The sequence below is a fragment of the Pseudophryne corroboree genome, chromosome 2, assembly GCF_028390025.1.
Source record: "Pseudophryne corroboree isolate aPseCor3 chromosome 2, aPseCor3.hap2, whole genome shotgun sequence".
Lineage (NCBI taxonomy): Eukaryota > Metazoa > Chordata > Amphibia > Anura > Myobatrachidae > Pseudophryne > Pseudophryne corroboree.
In genome coordinates this window covers 225,649,006-225,671,639 of record NC_086445.1, presented here as the reverse complement: position 1 = coordinate 225,671,639, position 22,634 = coordinate 225,649,006, and the positions used below count along the sequence as shown (strand labels likewise).

Genomic DNA, 22,634 nt, shown 5'->3' with positions numbered 1-22,634 from the left:
TCAATGCTCCCGCGCATCGTTAACAACCCCCTCCCTCGTCTGAACATGTACAGACGAGGGAGGTTCTCGTTGACGACTGCAGATGCAGCATGGGTGTTGTTCCCCCCGCCTCCACTCCCTTCCCCACCGGCATCGGCAAGTGTGTATGCACTTGCCGATGCAGGCACCCCGCTTGGTTCCCGCCCTCGCCAATATCGGCGTTGGTGGGGGTTGTCTAGTGTGTACTGGGCTTAATGGTAATTTTAACTATTACTTTTTTTTATAACAATTTCAAATCTGTGCTGGTCTACAGCCTGTTGTCTAATATGAGTTGCCAGTTATTTGGTTATAGATATATTAATGTATGACAAAGGGATGTTGCATGGATGGAGCATCATATTTATACCCCAGGGAAACAGGAATTGGTCATAAGTAACAATGGGGCAGATGTATTAACCTGGAGAAGGCATAAGGAAGTGATAAACCAGTGATATGTGCAAGGTGATAAATGCACCAGCCAATCAGCTCCTAACTGTTAATTTACATATTGGAGCTGATTGGCTGGTTCGTTTTTCACCTTGCACATATCACTGGGTTATAACTTCCTTATGCCTTCTCCAGGTTAATACATCTGCCCCAATGGAGTTTAGGGAGACTAAAAAAAAAAGTGTATTTTGCAGTGCGAATTACCTATGTTCTATTTAAAGTATTCCTTGGGGATATCAATCTTTCACCATACTGTATGTTTATAGAAGAATACACTGTTCTTAAAATAAAACACTTTTGTAAGACTGATGACTATTATATGAATGGTAAGCAATTTATCTTAACATTTTTGATGAACATTTGAAAAATGTAATGTATTATGTTTTTGTACAGTTTCATGAAGGGTGTCAGTAATTCTCGGGTTGACTATAGGCACAGTTTGCACGTATAGAATATTAAGGCATGATATTTGGACAAAAAAAAGATATGCTAAATTGATTATGTTTTTTATTTGTATTAAAATCAAAACTAAACCAACAAAATACATGGATATGTCTAGAAATATTTTTTTTTAAACATAATTTAGGTAGGGTAATGTATAGTACAGACTCAACTATATTATAAGTAATTCCCACACCTTTGCATATTAATTCGTACCTACCTGTAGTTTTAAACAGGATCTCTGTTTAATTCATGCCATCCATTTAATAAAAGTTTAGTAATTTATTGTTACAAACATTTCTACAGTCACAATATTTTTAAATAATGGGTTTATTTATCAATAGAGCCCCAATTGGTTGGTAAAGCTGATTATTTTTCTGCCTCAGTATTAATTATTGCTACAAATTAACAATAATTGTGATACCTTACCTCTTTACTGGAAGCAGTCTTATCCACTTATCCATGGGATTGAAAGCCAAGATTTGTTTTTGGGTTTTTTGGGTACGCTAAAATGCAAAAAATAATAATTTAAAAAGAGGGTAAAAGTAGATAGTATTAAAAATAATTAAAAAGCTTTAATCATTAAAAAAAGTTTTAGTCAATGAATATTTTTTTTTTTTATTATTTCTGTTATAACCACCCTGATATGCCAGAATTGCAACACAAATATGGGAGCTGATGGTAGGGATGATAATCAACATTGATCTTTGCAAGTGTAAGAAAATACAGAAAACAATGAATGAATAAATGCGCTGCTAGGTATAATGCAGCCAACTCGCAATAAGGAACCTTCACAAAATTCCAAGAAAATAGACGTTACAAAAGAAAATTGAATAGTGGCGCAACTACCAAATAGGCCTTACATGAAATATCCTTATCAATTCCAGGTGTAATGAGTCCTGTGTTGTAAGGGTCCCGTTGTCCGTGCAACCTTTGATCCTATGGTCAAAATCCTTAACTTGACAAACAGAAACAGATCATGGTGCAGATCAACTTTTTAGGGGACCAAGACTTTATTTACAAGGAGAACTCACAATTTATACAGATTAAAAAAGCATATCACCACTCAGGGTAAAAGTGAAGGGGGTGCTGGCGTGACTGGTATTCCAAAGTTACCCTCCCAGATGGTACAAGGGCTCCGCTCGTGGTTCCAGATACCACGAAAGCCGGATAAGGATAAATGAAGTCCAGTGTCAGGTCACCCACAGTCAGAAGAGAACACCAATTGCTCAACGCGTTTCGGACGCTCTGGACCTTCCTCAGGAGCATAATGGTGTACAGCAACAGAGCATATATTTATACCTAGATCTAATGACACAATAATGTCCATGTGGGCAGCTTTCTCCGCCCCAAACAGCCGGACGCACGTCCGCAACCGGAAGTGGCGTTGACCGGAAGCGGAAGTTGTGATGCGTTCCACCGCAAAGATCCGGAAGTTCACTGTGCGTTCCAAATACGGATATTCACAAACGGGAGTTCATAGAATGGTATTAGAGTTCCACACTCCCAAATCAGACATTTAGTAGTCCAAATAAGTCCAAGTAAATGTATTTCCACATGTAATCAAAAAGAAAATATAAATAATATCAATATACTACTATAAAATTCACATTTTAAAAAAATTAGCAGCCAGAACATTCAAGATAGCAGCAAAAATACAAATACAAGATAGCAGCAAAAAATAATAATAAAGAATTTAAAAAATTAAAAATAGCAGCAGAAATAGCAGCAGGAATATAAAAATTAAAGGAACCACTTTAATTCAAATTCCCCATTTAAGCCTTCTGGAGTTTGGTAGTTGCGCCACTATTCAATTTTCTTTTGTAAAGTGTAAGAAAATAGAAAGAAAAGGGAAAGAAAGAATTAACCCCTACACACACACACACACACACACACACACACACACACACACACACACACACACACACACACAAAGTGAAACCAACACAATCAGCCTGTATAGATTTGAAGGCTTGAAGCTAATGTTGGGGATGGGATACAGTCATTAGGTTGACCTCTCTTAGGTCGACAGTCATTAGGTCGACCACTATTGGTCGACATGCATTAGGTTGACATGGTCATTAGGTCGACGTGGTAAAGGGTGACACATGAAAAGGTCGACATGAGATTTTCACAATTTTTTTCTTCTTTCTTTTTTTTACTTTTTCATACTTTATGATCCACGTAGACTGTGATTGGGAATAGTAACCTGTTTCAAGCGCAGTGGAAACGGAGCGAGGCACCTTTCCCGAAGCATGGCGAGCAAATCGAACCATGCGAGGGGACGCGGTGCACTAATTGGGGTTCCCAGTCAATTTATGAAAATGACACCAAAACCCAAAAAAACCTCATGTCAACCTTTTCGACGTCGACCTGATGCCCATGTCAACCTTTTCCAGGAGTCAATCTAGTGCCTGTCGACAACTAGTGGTTGACCTAATGAGTGTTGACCTAAATAGGGTCAACCCAATGATCCCATTCCGTTGGGGACATGGTCTATTCAGCAGAGTGGCTTTGATATGATTGGATACAGCTGGAAAAAGATGCTCTGATTGGCAACTTGCATATAGACACAACAGGCAACTGCAAAGCTACTATATTGTGGATGAGGCGTTGTGACCACTATGGGGCATATATGTGCGGAAGTGCAAGTAACAAATCCTGGTAGAGCCTCATTTTCACACACTAGATAAATTTAGTAAAGCCGCTCTGATAGAACTCACTGGCTGTCATTTGCTTTGTGACTGCTAGAACAAGTCTATTGCCGTTTATGTGGGGTTTTTAGCTGTTTGAACAGTTTATAGTGTTTGCACTGGGCTCTCTGTATCTGCTAGATATATTTATATTATTTCCAAATAATTCTTATGTTTGGTGCAATTACACCATCACAACTTGATGCTCTCTTGGTCCAGCTGAATATTTGACCCTATTTTGTTCCTGTTTGTTTTTTTTACCATTTTGATTGTGGGCAAAGTTAGTGTGAGTTCTTCATACAGGCTATGTAAACATAGTTATTTGGCCAATTTGTTCAAGCAGTCAGTTTGAGATCTCAAAATTAAATCTCATACATGCGTTTGAAAAAGGGTTTCTACAGTTCAAACCAATTTTATTGCCACTGATATTTCTAAAAATAATCTATTAAGGTGGGCTGTACGCCACAGGAGAAAAGACCCCCAAGAATCAATTCCATCCAAGTTCCAACAGCATCTGATGGACCAATTATTTACTTGTAATTAAACTGGAATCAGTATAAATACTAGGTAATTTGTCAAACCTTTCCAGATTTAATTGTGTTCTCTTGGTGATGTTAGGCTAATAGGACATAGAGGGAATGGGGATTTACAATTGTATTCCTTATACTACACTAGAGCCAATTTTGTTTCATATTGTAAATTATCATATCATTAAAGTTTCATTCCGATACAGCATAACTAAATGTGTTCACTCAGTGCCTACTTACAGTATAAACACTGATCATTTTCTCTTTTTTAGTAAGTTTAAGATATACTTGTCTGATATAAAGGATGATGTTACTGCATATGACGAGTGAGACTTGACCAAACTGCTCTAGAATGTTGATGAGTGTCATTCTTCATGTACCACATACACATATTTGTTTTTTTTTTATCATGCCTTTATGAATTCAGTGATAACATGTAAGTTGCACTTATACTATCATACATGTCAGCACCCTGTTGATTTTGTATTTTGTTTGATTTTATGCACCTCCTGACTTTAAATTCGATCCTGGTATGCCCAACAGTGCTGTCACTTCCAGAAGATGGAACAATTGGTAAATCCATGGTCATAAAACCTAGTTTGACAACTTTTTGTGAATTCTACCAGCCAACAGGAGACCTCTACAGGAGAAGCAATGGGACCTTTATATAACCAGTGATAGCCACCCCACAACAAGGGCTTCTACACTATCATCCAGAAGTGGACTTTTCTCTTTACACTGGTCAACAGGATTGATTTATTTAAACTAGGTGTTAGTACTAATAACCACATATAAAATTGGAAAAAATGTACATTTAAAAATTGATGTATAAGATTTATATTTTATACAGGATCTTGGTTCTGGGCTCCACAGCTTATTCCACCTTTGAACTGTTAGAAGTGGAGAGTGCTACTGCACAGTCTACAACATGGCTCCTCAAGGGATGATTCTGCACTCCTTTACCAAGATGGCCACCAATACTATAACTGCACATGCACAATGCCATCTTGTCACTGTGTATGAGTTAAAAAAGAAATGTTTCCCCTCGCAATAATAAAATCAAATTGAGGCAACAGGACATGAATGTACTCACTACATCAAATACTTTATGATATTTTTAATATCTATAAGATCAATCACATAAAAGATAATAATAACATCCCATCAAAATTAATATACGCATATAAAATCCCCAATAATATAAAATATTAATAGATAAGCATAAGAGGTGGATCATGTATCTAAATTTCTATAGTTGACCACAGTAGACTACACTGATGATTGTAGTAATATTAGTATCCCTATTTAATTCCTGAATAGGACAGTCCCGTATGGTGTGCTATAAATTGTCCCTGAATTGGATGACATACGGTAGAGCAATAATGGATTTTTACCAATGCAAGGAATTTTCGTGTGCTCACAACAGGGTTAGTTCTTATTGTGGGAGAGCTATTTTTCTGTTTGCGGTTAGTATATATAGGTAGCAGGGGCGTCAGAACGTTTTTAGGTTGGGGGGGGCAAGATATAGTCTCATTTTGGCGCCCCTAAATTGCTGAATCGCTAAAGGCCAGATCCACCTGAAATACACTGAGAAGGCCAGATCCACACTAAGGGGGTCATTCAGATCTGATCGCTGCTGTATGTTTTCACACAGTGGGCAATCAGGTATCAACGGCGCAGTGGCGTTGGACAGCAACAAAGGGTGTCGCTGGTCATCGAGGGGATGATGCGAAAAATCCGTTGGCACGGGCGTTTGCAAGGTGATTGACAGGAAGTGGCAGTTTGTGGGTGGAAACTGACCGTTTACTGGGTGTGTCCGGAAAACCGCAGGTGTGCCCAAGCGTTTTCAGGGAGGGTGTCTGGTGTCAGCTCCGGCCCGATCAGCCTGATGTGATCGCACTATAGGAGTAAGTCGTAGGCTGCGCAGAGACTGCACAAAGTGGATTTTAGTGGATTTTATCAGCTCGGCGTACACATGCAGTCGAACACTTGCACGGCAAATATACACTACCCCTGGAGGTGGCGACTATTTGAACACAGAACAGCAAAATAAGCAGCTCAGCTCTCCCATGCCACTCTAGTTTCCCACCATGTGCCCCATGTAGCAGGGAGAGTAGGTCAAGCACTAGCAGTGACCAGTGCAGTGCTGGCGTCATGGTGACTGATAGTAGTGGCCATGGGAGTTACAGGGAGGGTGAAGGCAGGGACATAGACGGGGAGTTACAGGGAGGGTGAGGGCATGGGCGCTGACAGGGAGTTAGAAGGAGCGTGAGGAGCACTGAGGGGGGAGTTACAGGGAGGGTGAGGGCAGAGATGCTGACGGGGCGTTACATGGCGGGTGAGGCAGGGACACTGATGGGTAGTTACATGGCGGGTGAGGGCAGGGACACAGACGGGGAGTTACAGGGAGGGTGAGGGCATGGGTGCTGACAGGGAGTTCGAAGGAGCATGAGGAGCACTGAGGGTCGAGTTACAGGAAGGATGAGGACTGGGACGCTGAGGGGAGAGTTACAGGGAGGGTGAGAGTAGGGATGCTGAGGGGGGAGTTAGAAGGAGGATGAGTGCACACTGAGGGGGGAGCAACATGGAGGGTGAGGGCAGGGATGCTGACGGGGAGTTACAGGGAGGGTGAGGGCATGGGTGCTGATGGGGTGTTAAAGGGAGGGTCAAGGCAGTGGCACTGAGGGGGGAGTTACAGGGAGGGTAAGGGCAGGGGCACCGAGGATGGACTTACAGGGAGTGAGGGAAGGGGCATATAAAAATAGCTTTATTAGAACAAATGAAATACTCTAAATCCAAGTGTGGATTAAACATTCACATACAGATTATACGGAGAGCCACTACCCCCCCCCCCCCCCCCCCGACTGCTGATTACCATATATTTGGAGTGTAAGTAGCGCCTCCTCTTTTTTTTAGGAAGAGGCAGCAGCCTGTCACACATGGGATTCTGTCTGTGTGCTACGGCTATCACTTTGATTTAGAGCAGCCCACTGGGGAGGCGGAGCTCGGGACTCGGAGAGTACCTAGAGCTGCCTGAGATAGTGTGGTCTTCCTGGGCGGGTGAGCGGCACATCTCTTCATGCCGCCATCGCCACTGCTGCTCTGCCTGTGGTAAGTGAGACAGGCTCTGGCAGCAGCGGCAGCAACAGGCAGAACTGTGCGGCTCCCTCAGTAAGGAGGCAGAGAGGGGGGAGCTGCTTTTCATGAGGCATTTCTCAGCAAGGAGGTGTGACAGGGAGATAGAAAGTGTCAGGGAAATAGTGGCTTACAAAAAGACATTGGGTGACAGAAAAATAGTGGGTGACGGTGAGGGAGACAGGGAGATACTAGGTGATGGAGACACTGGGTGAAAGGTAGAGAGGGTGACAGGGAGAGAGAGCTACAGGGAGATAATGGGTGACATGGTGAGGGTGACAGGGGGATAGTGGGTGACATGGTGAGGGTGACAGGTGGATAGTGGGTGACATGGTGTGGGTGACAGGTGGATAGTGGGTGACATAGTGAGGGTGGCAGGTGGATAGTGGGTGACAGGGGGATAGTGGGTGACATGGTGAGGGTGACAGGGGGATAGTGGGTGACATGGTGAGGGTGACAGGTGGATAGTGGGTGACATGGTGAGGGTGAGAGGTGGATAGTAGGTGACATGGTGAGGGTGACAGGGGGATAGTCGGTGACATGGTGAGGGTGATGGGGGGATAGTGGGTGACATGGTGAGGGTGACGGGGATAGTGGGTGACATGAGGGTGACGGGGGATAGTGGGTGACATGGTGAGGGTGACGGGGGGATAGTGAGGGTGACAGGGGGATAGTGGGTGACATGGTGAGGGTGACGGGGATAGTGGGTGAAATGAGGGTGACGGGGATAGTGGGTGACATGAGGGTTACGGGGGATAGTGGGTGACATGGTGAGGGTGACGGGAATAGTGGGTGACATGGTGATGGTGAGAGGTGGATAGTGGGTGACAGGGTGAGGGTGACGGGGGATAGTGGGTGACATGGTGAGGGTGACGGGGGGGATAGTGGGTGACATGGTGAGGGTGACGGGGGGATAGTGGGTGACATGGTGAGGGTGACAGGGCGATAGTGGGTGACATGGTGAGGGTGACAGGTGGATAGTGGGTGACATAGTGAGGGTGACAGGTGGATAGTGGGTGACATAGTGAGGGTGACAGGTGGATAGTGGGTGACATGGTGAGGGTGACAGGGGGATAGTGAATGATAGGGCACAGCCAGCCTCCTAAACCCCCCCCCCCACTGCACGGTGACAGGGGCAGGGGATGCCTCCCAGCAGCACTGACAGCCTCCTCCCCCACCCCCCCTTTCACAGAGCACAGAGGATGCCTCCAGTGGCACAGCCAGCCTCCTCTACCCCTAGTCACAGGGGATGCTTCCAGCGGCGTCTAAGGCAGCTTCCTCCCCCTCCCCCGCTGTCACAGGGGATGATGCCTCCAGCCGTCTCTTCCCTCTCTCCCCCACGCTGTCCCCGGGGATGCCTCCAGCCGCACAGTCCACAGCCAGCCTCCTCACCCTCTCCGTTCCCGCTCACCTGTCCGGCTCCAGGCTCAGTAGATCCGCCATCGGATCGGCTGCATCCATCGCGCGCGGAGAGATCCCCTCCTCCCTCAAGCTGACGGCCGGGATGCTCGCACCTCGCAGAGCAGAACTCAAGGAGGCGGAGCTCCTCTGGCTGCAGGGATGCTGCTGCTGCTGCTGCTGCTGCTGTGTGACTAGCAGCGCAGCGGCAGCTATAACAAACAAAAAAATGCCTGAAAATGACGGGGGAGGGGTCCGCACTGGGCGCGGGATGTTCACTACACGGAGCGGAGGATGTAATGTGCGGTCTTTCACCTGACCGCACATCGCTCCTCCGCTCCTCCTCTATCCTGATCGGCGCCTCTCTATGTTTGGGGGGGGCGAGCTGCCCCCTTGCCCCCCCAGTTCCGACGCCTCTGATAGGTAGCTAGGTGGTGGCATACAAGACAAGAGATGCTAGTGAGATATTAGAATAGTAATTTAGAGAATAGAGATAAGATTGAAGATAGAGTAAAGGTTGATCATCGGTCTCCAGGAGTGAGAACTATGGAATCGGATCCCGCTGTGGCAGATTTTTTTGTATTTAGGAATATGTTAAAATAGTATATATGGGATCTCAGATATTTGTTGTAATTATATATGTTTATCTATTTTTTAATATGATTGCGAGCTTTGCATATATATTTTTGTCTTGTATATGGATTAAAATATATATTAATATATGCATAGGTTAAATCTATCTCCATTGAATATGAGGTGCTAGACTAGGATTGAGGGTAGCTTTGAGATAGTGCATCGGTTTACCATAGCGTAGGCTATAAGTTAGATTCCCGGATGGTATATACCCTAGATTGGTATGAGAGGGTTGTTCTCTGTATGGATTGAATTTATTCTATTTGAATACATGTATATATATATATATATATATATATATATATATATATATATATATATAATTATTATTTATACTATTCCTGGTTATTGATAACACGATCATAGATTGAATATATGTGTGTATGTATATTATTGTATGCAGGGAATGGATTTCTTGTGTACGGGAGCAGATTTGTACATGTGTTTGTATATATAGTTATATATTTTTTATGGGTATGTAAACCTTTAGACAGGCGGGCATATAAGGATTTGATGATGGATGTTTAATTAGGGGAAAAAGGTGTAGCAAAGAGGTGGATCAGGTGGTGGATCTAAGACAGGTGTTTTACATCTATGAGGATAATTGCACCAATTGGCTATAAGGCTGCCATTTAAAAAGGGCTACAGTTTTACAGTTTCTTTACTCTATGAGGAAGCTCCAATTAGGAGCGAAACGCGTCAGTGAAAGTGTCCTTTCGGGGACTCAGTGGACTGTGAGGCTGACGAGCGGGAGACGGAAGACGCTATATGTGGCGGCTGGAAGACGGGAGCTCAATCAGCTGTTAGGCGCCTGCGGTGCGCTGAGCCCCGGGTGCCATACTTTATCCTCCAGGGTCAGAAGGCGTGTGCATCGCCACTGTGGGGCTGACAAATGGGAGACGGAGGACATTACATGCGGCGGATGGAAAACGGGAGCTCAATCAGCTAAAGGCACTTGCGGTGTGCCGCGCCCCGGGTGCTGGACTTCATCCTCCAGGATTGGAATGACAGCTCTCCCACAATAAGAACTAACCCTGTTCTGAGCACACGAGAATTCATTGCATTGGTAAAAATCCATTATTGTTCTACCGTATGTTATCCAATTCAGGGGACAATTTATAGCACACCATACGGGACTGTCCTATTCAGGAATTAAATAAGGATACTAATATTACTACAATCATCAGTGTAGTCTACTGTGGTCAACTATAGAAATTTAGATACATGATCCACCTCTTATGCTTATCTATTATTATTTTATACTATTGGGGATTTTATATGCGCATATTAATTTTGATGGGATGTTATTATTATTATCTTTTATGTGATTGATTTTATAGATATTAAAAATATCATAAAGTATTTGATGTATTGAGTACATTCATGTCCTGTTGCCTCAATTTGATTTTATTAGTACGAGGGGAAACATTTATTTTTTAGCTTTACATCTGATTATATCAGGTGGAATTTTTTGGCTATATCCACAAGCCAATATACCTTCGCTGCTTTATGTGATTACTGGAACAAATTGGTTCTTATAAAGTATATAATCTGGTATTTATATTGATTTATATATATATATGTATGTGGGTGTATGTGTGGTATTTAATCATACGTATATGTCACACACCAGAGGCAGTGGCCGCCGCGCTTACCCCTGCGTGTCTGCTGGTCCGTCTGGCGGCCCCAGCCCCTGGCGGTCGTCGGGTCCCGGCGTCTGGCTGGCGCTGCTCCCGGCGGTTCCCCGGAGTGTGGGCGCCGCCATTGCACCCGGCGTCATGCGGGGGCGGGAGTGGGTGGCATCACAGAACCACTCCACCAATCCTGTTAGGGCGGGAGATTCAAAACCAGATGCCGGGCAGAGCTCCGGCGCCTGAGTATCGTCGCTTTTCCAGAGGTGATCTCCAGTGCTCCTGTGACCGCTGTGCTACCTCCTAGAGTTTCCAGCATCCAGTCAACTTTCCCAGCATATCGTGCTGCTCGCTCACATAGTCTCCAGTGTCTTTAAACATCGCTCACGAGTTCTTCAATCATCAGCGTCTTTGAACACTGCTCACAAAATCTTCAGTGCCTTATATCATCGCTCACAAGTTCTTCATTCACCAGTGTCTTTATAATCGCTCACAAGTTCTTCATTCACCAGTGTCTTTATCATCGCTCACAAGTTCTTCATTCACCAGTGTCTTTATCATCGCTCACAAGTTCTACATTCATCAGTGTCTTTATCATCGCTCACAAGTTCTACATTCACCAGTGTCTTTATCATCGCTCACAAGTTCTTCATTCATCAGTGTCTTTATCATCGCTCACAAATTCTACATTCATCAGTGTCATTAAACATCGCTCACAAGTTCTTCAATCATCAGTGTCTAAAACATCGCTCACAAATTCTTCAGTGTCTTTTAACATCGCTCACTAGCTCTTCATTCACCAGTGACTTTAAACATCGCTCACGAATTCTTTAGTGTCTTTCACCATCGCTCACAAGTTCTTTATTCATGTATCTCTAAACATCGCTCACAAATTCTTCAGTAGCCTTTGACATTGCCCACCAGTCCTCTTTCTTCCATGTGTTGCTGTATTGCTCCCTTCCCTAAATAAAGTTCTTCAGCATTTCTTCATCAAACACAATTGTCAGAGTCCTGTATGAGGGAAATCTATATCCGGCCTTCTCTGCTCCGACCCAGCTGTGGTGCCTCTTCCTGACCACCGAGTTCACAACACTCCCAATCCAGGTCAGTGACAGTATACTCAGGCCACATGGACCCGGGGGATCGGAACCCAGAGGCAAGTGCCATCCAGGACTTGGTTTCCCGAGTTCAGAGTCAGGAGGCTGCACAGAGCCAGGTGATGCAGTATCTCCAGGAATTATCCAGCCGGCTGGATCAAATTCAGGCTTCTCTGGCTTCAGTAGTTCCAGCTCCAGCTCCAGTGCCCACTCCAGTGGTTGTCCCTAGTAATGTTCAATCCTTGTCTGGAACTAGGTCACGCCTTCAGCTTCCCACTCCCTCTCGCTATAATGGGAATCCAAAGAATTGCAGTGGTTTTCTCAACCAATGCGAGGTGCATTTTGAACTTCTTTCGCACAACTTCCCCACAGATCGGTCCAAGGTGGCGTACATTATTTCCTTACTGGAAGGTTCAGCGTTGGATTGGGTGTCACCATTGTGGGAGCGATCTGATCCTTTGGTTTCTAGTTACACCAATTTCATTGCATCATTTCGAAGGATCTTTGATGAGCCCGGCAGAACGACCGCTGCTTCTTCAGACTTGCTCCGAGTCCGACAAGGCTCCCGTTCAGTGGGGCAGTATGTGATTCACTTCCAGACCATAGCTTCAGAACTACGCTGGAAAAATGACGCTCACCGGCTGCCTTTTGGAACGGGCTCTCCGACCGCCTAAAGGACGAACTGATCACTAGGGATCTGCCAGATTCCTTAGAACAGTTGATCTCACTCTGTGTAAAGGTGGATCTTCGCATGCAGGAACGGGGTGGCGAACGTAGTCGGTCAGATCGATCCAGATTCCGGTCTCTCCCGTCTAAGCAAACGGTTACTTCAGGTCCAGACGAACCCATGCAAATCAATCAATCTCGGTTGTCCCCGGAAGAACGACAGCGACGTCGTGAGGGTAGACTCTGCCTCTACTGTGGAGCCGCGGATCATTTTCTCAAGTTCTGCAAGTCCTGTCCGGGAAACGGGCAGTCCTAGCTTGTTCCGGAGGAGTCGAGTTAGGAATTACATCTAAACCTTCTCCGACAGTGGACTGTTTACTCTCCGTGTCTCTGTTTCCTGAGTCAATAGCCAAACCTGTTAAAGCTTTGCTGGACTCTGGGGCTGCAGGGAATTTTGTTTCCCTTTCTTGTGTCCAGAACTTAGGTTTACAGTTACAGTCTCTCAAATGGCCTATTACGTTAACCGCCATGAATGGTACCCAAATTTCTAATGGTCTTATTACCAGTCGCACAGTGCCAATCAGGCTGCAGGTGGGAGCTCTGCATCAAGAACATCTGGAGTTCCTAGTGATTCGGGAGATGCCCCACGATCTGGTTCTAGGTCTTCCTTGGCTTAAAACTCACAACCCTCACGTCGACTGGAAGTCGTCACGAATACTGTCCTGGAGTTCTTTTTGTCATTCTAATTGTCTCACTCCTGTCTACCCGCTCCGGGTATCTTCCAAGTCGGATGAAGAGCTCATTCCGGAGGTCTATCGGTAGTTCACAGATGTTTTTTTGGAGCAGGCGGCCGATCAGTTACCACCCCATAGACCCTGGGACTGTCCCATTGAGCTCATCCCAGGGAAAATGCCACCCCGGGGACGTACTTACCCCTTGTCTTTACCCGAGACCCAAGCTATGTCGGACTACATCAAGTCTAATTTGCTGAAAGGATTCATTCGCCCCTCTACCTCCCCGGCAGGAGCAGGTTTCTTTTTTGTGAAGAAGAAGGACGGAGGGTTAAGACCATGTATTGACTATCGGGGCTTAAACGATATCACCGTTAAGAACAAATACCCTTTGCCGCTCATCACGGAGCTATTTGATAGGGTTCGCGGAGCCCATGTCTTCACTAAGCTCGATTTAAGGGGAGCCTATAATTTGATACGCATCCGACAGGGGGACGAATGGAAGACGGCCTTCAATACCAGGGATGGGCATTATGAATATTTGGTAATGCCGTTTGGCCTCAGCAATGCCCCTGCTGTTTTCCAGGGATTTGTGAATGAGATATTCCGGGACATGTTATACCTAAGCGTAGTGGTATATTTGGATGACATTCTGATATTTTCTAAGAATCTCACAGAGCACAGAGTACAGGTCAAGGAAGTACTTCTTTGCCTACGAAGGAATCATCTCTATGGCAAGATTTCCAAATGCACCTTTAAGGTCCCTTCAATTCCATTTCTTGGCTATGTCATCTCGGGTATGGAGCTCTGCATGGATCCGGAAAAACTCACTGCCATTCGGGACTGGACTCAGCCTCTCTTCTTGAAAGCGGTACAAAGATTTCTGGGTTTTGCAAATTACTACCAGAAATTCATAAAGGGATTCTCTACCATTGTGGCACCTATTACTGCCCTAACCAAAAAGGGGTCTGACCCAAGTCACTGGTCTTCTGAAGCGGTAGCAGCATTCGCTCGGTTGAAAGCAGCCTTTATGTCCGCTCCAGCACTCCAGCAACCGAATTTTTCAAAACCATTCTTCTTGGAGGTCGATGCTTCCTCGGTAGGCATCGGTGCCGTACTTTCCCAGTACTCCTCTGATGGGAAGTTACATCCATGTGGTTTCCATTCTCGCAAGTTCTCTCCTGCTGAACGAAACTACACCATTGGAGACCAGGAACTTTTGGCGATAAAATCTGCCCTAGAAGAATGGAGGTACTTATTGGAAGGTGCTAAACATCTAATTACGATTTACACCGATCACAAGAACTTGCTGTATCTCAAGACGGCCCAGTGCTTGAATCCCCATCAAGCTAGATGGGCGCTCTTCTTCACTCGTTTCTCGTTCATCATTAAGTACCGGGCCGGGACTTTTAACACTAAGGCTGATGCTCTATCTCGTTCCTTAACGGCCTCGGATGAAGAAAATTCAGTTGAAAAGGCTTTGATTCTCAGTCCAGTCTCTATTTCAGCAGCTCCTACCACTCTGGGTCCTCCTTCTGGAAGAATGTCTGTACCAGCTAAATTTCGACCGAAATTGTTGCAGTGGGCTCATATCTCCAAGTTTTCCGGTCATCCTGGAGTTCAAAAAATATGGGAATTTCTACGAAGGTCATACTGGTGGGATACTATGAAGAAGGATATACAGGATTTTGTCAACTCATGTCCTCAATGTGCTCAGCACAAAACTCTTCGTCTGCCTCCTGCGGGGTTGCTTCATCCACTGTCCATTCCTAAGAGACCTTGGACCCATATTTCGATGTACTTTGTTACCGAATTACCCTTCTCCAAGGATCATAATACCATCTGGGTGATTATTGACCGCTTTTCTAAAATGGCACATTTTATTCCATTGACCGGGTTACCCTCAGCTCCCAAGTTGGCTTCTTTATTAATTCGTGAACACTTCCGCCTGCACGGGTTACCTCAGGAGATAGTCTCTGATCGGGGGGTGCAGTTCACGGCAAGGTTCTGGAGGGCCCTCTGCTTTGCCTTACAAATAAAGCTCAAGTTCTCATCTGCTTACTATCCTCAAACCAATGGGCAAACTGAACGCGTCAATCAAGATTTAGAGACTTTTCTCCGCGTTTATCTCTCTCCTTCGCAAGACAATTGGGTGGAACTGTTACCCTGGGCCGAGTTTGCCCATAATCATCTGTACTACTCCTCCACTGGTGAGTCTCCATTTTTTATTAATTATGGATTCCATCCTCAAGTTCCAGAATTACCCATCTGTCCTCCGGAAGATGTTCCTGCTGCAGCCTCTACTCTCCGGCACTTCAGTCAAATCTGGAGTAGAGTTCATGCTAACCTCAAGAAAATCTCCGGCCGCTACAAATTCTTTGCGGATAGGAAGCCACGGGCAGCTCACCAATACAAAGTGGGTGACAGGGTATGGCTCTCTACCCGCAATCTCTGTTTAAGAGTGCCTGCTATGAAGTTTGCTCCAAGGTTCATTGGTCCTTACCCCGTGTTGCAAGTCCTGAACCCGGTTGTCTGCAAATTGGGCTTGCCTTCCCACTTTCGGGTACCAAATTCTTTCCATGTCTCTCTCCTTCGTCCTCTTGTTTTGAATCAGTTCCATTCAGAATCTCCTAGGCCAACTTCTGTAGAGACTGAAGCTGGAACGGAATTTGAAATTAAAGCTATTCTTGACTCTCGTTATCTTCACAAGAATCTACAGTATCTGGTGGAATGGAAAGGTTATGGTCCTGAGGAGAGGAGCTGGGTCAAAGCTGCTGAAGTCACGGCTCCCCGACTAGTGCGGATCTTCCATTCCAGACATCCAACAAAGCCCAGGAAGTGTCCGGGGACCACTCCTGGAGGAGGGGGTACTGTCACACACCAGAGTCAGCGGCCGCCGCGCTTACCCCTGCATGTCTGCTGGTCCGTCTGGCGGCCCCCGCCTCAGGCGGTCGTCGGGTCCCGGCGTCTGGATGGCGCTGCTCCCAGCGGTTCCCCGGAGTGTGGGCGCCACCATTGCACCCGGCGTCACGTGGGCGGGAGTGGGTGGCGTCACAGAACTGCTCCACCAATCCTTTTAGGGCGGGAGATTCAAAACCAGGCGCCGGGCAGAGCTCCGGCGCCTGAGTATCGTCGCTTTTCCAGAGGTGATCTCCAGTGCTCCTGTGACCGCTGTGCTACCTCCTAGAGTTTCCAGCATCCAGTCAACTTTCCCAGCATATCGTGCTGCTCACTCATCTAGACTCCAGTGTCTTTAAACATCGCTCACGAGTTCTTCAATCATCAGCGTCTTTGAACACTGCTCACAAAATCTTCAGTGCCTTATATCATCGCTCACAAGTTCTTCATTCACCAGTGTCTTTATCATCGCTCACAAGTTCTTCATTCACCAGTGTCTTTATCATCGCTCACAAGTTCTTCATTCACCAGTGTCTTTATCATCGCTCACAAGTTCTACATTCATCAGTGTCTTTATCATCGCTCACAAGTTCCTCATTCATCAGTGTCTTTAAACATCGCTCACAAGTTCTTCATTAATCAGTGTCTTTATCATCGCTCACAAGTTCTTCATTCATCAGTGTCTTTATCATCGCTCACAAACTCTACATTCATCAGTGTCATTAAACATTGTTCACAAGTTCTTCAATCATCAGTGTCTAAAACATCGCTCACAAATTCTTCAGTGTCTTTTAACATCGCTCACTAGCTCTTAATTCACCAGTGACTTTAAACATCGCTCACGAATTCTTTAGTGTCTTTCACCATCGCTCACAAGTTCTTTATTCATGTATCTCTAAACATCGCTCACAAATTCTTCAGTAGCCTTTGACATTGCCCACCAGTCCTCTTTCTTCCATGTGTTGCTGTATTGCTCCCTTCCCTAAATAAAGTTCTTCAGCATTTCTTCATCAAACACAATTGTCAGAGTCCTGTATGAGGAAAACCTATATCCGGCCTTCTCTGCTCCGACCCAGCTGTGGTGCCTCTTCCCGACCATCGGAGGAGCCCCCGAGTTCACAACACTCCCAATCCAGGTCAGTGACAGTATACCTATATATGTGCATTGTAAATAGCGCCGGACACAGGTAGTGTTTTCACTGTGTATGGGTATTACAATGGGAGATGGGCATCCCCCCCCCCCTAGCTCCAGAGACCTGCGACTATTTACCCATATTGACCGCTGTCCCCGCACCTGCACTGATACCCCGTACCTGAGACAGTCGCTGGCTGGTGAGCTGCCTGACCACTTCATGCTCCTCTTTGTCCAGTTTTACAATGATTGTGGCTGTACAATCACCTATTTAATAAAGTCACTAGACTTGTGCACTGGATTAATTACAACTGTGCGGGTGTGTACAAAACTCTAAATGATCAAACTGTACACACATTCCAACATGAACATGGCACCATCAAGAAATTTTCTCTTTAGACTGAATACTGTAAAACCAGCTCTTGTCTGAATGAATGTATTAAAATTATTACAGAAAGCCTGACTATTTGCCTTGTGCATTATGTTGTTCTGCTTACAGTATTTGCTCTAGGATTACAATATACTGTATTACATATCGAGCCAGTGGAACCACTCATTAGTCCACCATACACATTCTTTTCTCTGGGATAGGGATTGGCAAGCTTTTTTTTAATGAGCCCTAGCGTATCAGAATGTGTTTCATGTAGAGGTGAGCGGGTTCAGTTCTCAGAGAACCGAACTCCCCCGAACTTCACTACCCAAGCTCGGATCAGAGTCAGGCTCGGGTTTTCGGAAACCAGAACGAGGCAAAATGTCGTCATCCCACTGTCGGATTCTTGCAGGGTTTGGATACCATATAAGGAGCCGTGCGTCCCCGACATTTTTACTCCGGCATTGGAGAGTGTAGAGAGAGGATGTGTCTCCGTCCTCAGTGTCCTGCATCAGTTCAGTGGTAGTGTCTTGTGCTGCATCAGTCCAGTCACAGTGGTGGTGTCCTCTGCTGCCATATGTCCAGTGCTGCTGTATAAATCCAGTCCAGTGGTGTTGTGTTGAGCTGCATCAGTTCAGTGGTGTCTTGTGCTGCATCAGTCCAGTCACAGTGGTGGTTTCCTCTGCTGCCATATGTCCAGTACTGCTGTATAAGTCCAGTCCATTGCAGTGGTGCTGTGTTGTCCTGCATCAGTACAATGGTAGTGTCTTGTGCTGTATCAGTCCAGTCACAGTGGTGGTGTCCTCTACTGCCATATGTCCACTGCTGCTGTATAACTCTAGTCCATTGCAGTGGTGCTGTGTTGTCCTGCATCAGTCCAGTGGTGGTGTCCCTGTGCTGCCGTATATGTCCAGTGGTACTGCCGTATATGTCCATTAATACTGCCGTATATGTCCAGTGACACTGCCGTATATGTCCATTGATACTGCCGTATATGTAAATTGATACTGCCGTATATGTCCAGCGGTACTGCTGTATAATTCCAGTGATCCTGCCGTACAATTCCAGTGATCCTGCCATATAATTGCAGTAATCCTGATGTATAATTCCAGTGGTACTGGCGTATAAGTCCAGTCCAGTGATACTGCCGTATATGTCCAGTGACAGAGCCGAAACTAGGGGGGGGCTAGGGGGGCATGTGACCCAGGCGCAGGATTTAGAGGGGCGCTGAGAGAGACCCGGCGGCAGTGCCATTTCTACTCCTTATCGCCTCTTCCGAGCGCTCCTGCTCGGGGGGCGGAGTTTCGCGGAATGACGCATTGCGTCTTGACGTCACGACGCAAACGCGTCATTCCGCGAAGCCCCGCCCCCCGAGCAGGAGTGCTCGGGGAGAGGCGATAAGCATGAAGGAGGAGGCGGCCGGGGCGAGGGACGTGAGGCGGCGGGACCGAAGAGCGTGAAGACGTAAGTATTCTCTCTCTCTCCCCCCCCCTCCTTCCCCCCAACTTGAAACCTGCCTGCTGCTGCCGCACTGTGTAAAATGGGGACACCTGCCTATGGGGATACCTGCCTGCCGCACTGTGTAAAATGGGGGCACCTGCCTGCGTACTGTGTATTATGGGGGCACCTGCCTGCGTACTGTGTAATATGGGGGCATCTGCCTGCGTACTGTGTATTATGGGGGCACCTGCCTGCGTACTGTGTAATATGGGGGCATCTGCCTGCGTACTGTGTAATATGGGGGCACCTGCCTGCGTACTGTGTAATATGGGGGCACCTGCCTGCGTACTGTGTAATATGGGGGCATCTGCCTGCGTACTGTGTAATATGGGGGCATCTGCCTGCGTACTGTGTAATATGGGGGCATCTGCCTGCGTACTGTGTAATATGGGGGCACCTGCCTGCGTACTGTGTAATATGGGGGCACCTGCCTGCGTACTGTGTAATATGGGGGCATCTGACTGCGTACTGTGTAATATGGGGGCACCTGCCTGCGTTCTGTGTAATATGGGGGCACCTGCCTGCATACTGTGTAATATGGGGGCATCTGCCTGCGTACTGTGTAATATCTGGGCATCTGCCTGCGTACTGTGTAATATGGGGGCATCTGCCTGCGTACTGTGTAATATCTGGGCATCTGCCTGCGTACTGTGTAATATGGGGGCATCTGCCTGCGTACTGTGTAATATGGGGGCATCTGCCTGCGTACTGTGTAATATCTGGGCATCTGCCTGAGTACTGTGTAATATGGGGGCATCTGCCTGCGTACTGTGTAATATGGGGGCATCTGCCTGCGTACTGTGTAAAATGGGGATATATGCCTGCCGCGCTGTGTAAAATGGGGATATCTGCCTGCCGTACTGTGTAAAATGGGGATACCTGCCTGCAGTGTTATTGTTGGTAATGTAGATGTAGTGTAGTGTAGTGTAATGAAGTAATATATAGTACAGCATATAGGGTATGTAGTACAGTGTATAGGAGCATGTAATGTAGTGCAGCATATAGGGGATGGTGTAGTAGTGTAGTGCAGCATATAGGGGATAGTGTAGTAATGTAGTGCAGCATATAGGGGCATGTACGTAGTGTAGTGTATAGGAGCATGTAATGTAGTGCAGTGTATGGGAGATAGTGTAGTAATGAAGTGCAGCATATAGGGGCATGTACGTAGTGTAGTGCAATATAAAGGGCACTTAGTGTAATCATGTAGTGCAGTAATGTGGTGCAATGTGTGGGGACACACAGGGGCTATGTTAAAGATGCTTAGGACATTTAGGGCACATGAGGCGCAATTTTGTTCAATGGTATCCCCTTTCTAAATATTTGATAACATGATAATTTTTTGTGTAATGCGGGGGGGGGGGGGGGGGGGGGGGGGGGGGGGAGCGCCAAAATGCTTCCTTGCCCCGGGTGCTGACAAGTCTAGTTTCGGCCCTGCCAGTGATACTGCCATATATGTCCAGCGGTACTACCGTATAATTCCAGTGATCCTGCCGTATAATTCCAGTGATCCTGCCGTATAATTCCAGTGGTACTGGCATATAAATTAAGTGATCCTGCCGTATAATTCCAGTGGTACTGGTGTATAAATCCAGTCCAGTGATACTGCCGTATATGTCCAGTGATACTGCCGTACATGCAGAGGCGTAACTAGGGTTTTTGGAGCCCAGGGCAAGATCAATAATGGCGCCCCCCCCCCCCCCCCCCCCCCCCCCCAAAAAAAAAAAAAATTCTAATAAAAAGAATAAATTAATAAAATGCTAATAATAAAAAAAAAAATACAACAGGAAAGTATGTGCAGACGCCACCGGTGTCACTGCATATAAAGATGTCAGGGTGTGTATGTATGTGTATGTAGGTGCAGTGGTCGAAGTAGAATTTTGAAGGTGGAATGAAAGAGTTTATATAGCAATTATGCGCGCGCCGAAGGCGCGCGCGCTCCGGAAAAGGGGCGCGGTCACTCAAAAGGGGCGTGTCCTTCAGTGTATTAGGACCCCTTGTACTATCTAGTACTGGTGCCCCTTTCACATTATAGCACACGGTATGAGCCGAAATTCACATTATAGCACACAGTATGAGCCGAAATTCACATTGCCCCACACGGCATGAGCTGAAATTCACATTATGGCACACAGTATGAGCCGAAATTCACATTACCCCACATGGTATGAGCCAAAATTCACATTACTCCACATGGTATGAGCCAAAATTCACATTACCCCACATGGTATGAGCCGAAATTCACATTACAGCACACGGTATGAGCCGTAATTCACATTACAGCACACGGAATGAGCCAAAATTCACATTACCCCACATAGTATGAGCCGAAATTCACATTATAGCACACGGTATGAGCCAAAATTCACGTTACAGCACATGATATGAGCCAAAATTTCCATTATAGAGTTAGGGGATCCTACCCCCAGAATTAACATGGCCTGTGGGGCACTATGATGAGGGAGCCCACCCCCTTAATAGTCTAATTGCAGAGTTTAGCAGCGGAAGGGCTGCAGCGGTTTCTCACCCCAAGCTGCGGCGCTTCTGCCACCTCCGACACTCCACATCTTCGGCACGACCCGGGATGCAGAGCACCGCACCGGGTATGCACCCTTTTCAGTGTGGTCTGCTGCGCTCTGAAGGGGTTCTTGTATCATGCTGCAGGATTCCGATGTGCACCTTCCTCCCCGCTGTTACTGTCACGGTAAGCATTTGTATCGATTACCGCAGAGGCCATTTTCTGAGGCATATGTGTTAAACCTCAGGAACTGAGATGCCCTTCTCACCATACAGCTGTGTGGCCGAGCCGGGCGGGGGGACAACCAGCAGCAGCATGCCGGATATCAGCAGCAGAGGGTGCGGGCTGTACATACTTGAGGTAGCTGGATATTCAACAGTGCTGAAAGCCTCCGGAGCCCGCACCCCCGGAGCTGCAGTACACCGGCAGAGGACACCCATCCCCCGAACCCTGCGTAGCCCAAAGCCGGACATCAGCAGCATGTTGAACGCGGAAGCAGAAGCTGCTTATTGCCGGTCAACATGCTGCTGATCTCCGGCTTTGGGCTCCGCACGTGCATTACAGCCCCCACCCTCGGCTGCTGATATCCGGCATACTGCCCCTGCTGCTGGCTTTCCACCCGCCCGGCTCGCCCACCCAGCTGGATGGTGAGTGAGAAGGGCATCTCAGTGCCCGTGGTTTAATACATATCTCTCTTCGGTAAATGGCCATTAGTACATGCCACACACACTGATTACACACACACACAGACTGGCCACCCCCAAATCCTACACACACCCACTCAGACTACACACACACACAC

General features: G+C 46.5%; 1 protein-coding gene across 1 annotated transcript in view; it reads right to left on the bottom strand.

Annotated features, from left to right (window-relative positions):
- The window catches only part of LOC134991325 (uncharacterized), a 297,555-nt gene that overhangs the window by 230,923 nt on the left and 43,998 nt on the right, over positions 1–22,634 (bottom strand). Inside the window, exons 3-4 of the mRNA XM_063950738.1 lie at positions 8,673–9,086; positions 1,336–1,412 (exon numbers count right to left, since the gene is read on the bottom strand). Coding sequence (XP_063806808.1) covers positions 1,336–1,412; positions 8,673–9,086 — 491 coding nt within the window. The remainder of the gene's footprint in view (positions 1–1,335; positions 1,413–8,672; positions 9,087–22,634) is intronic.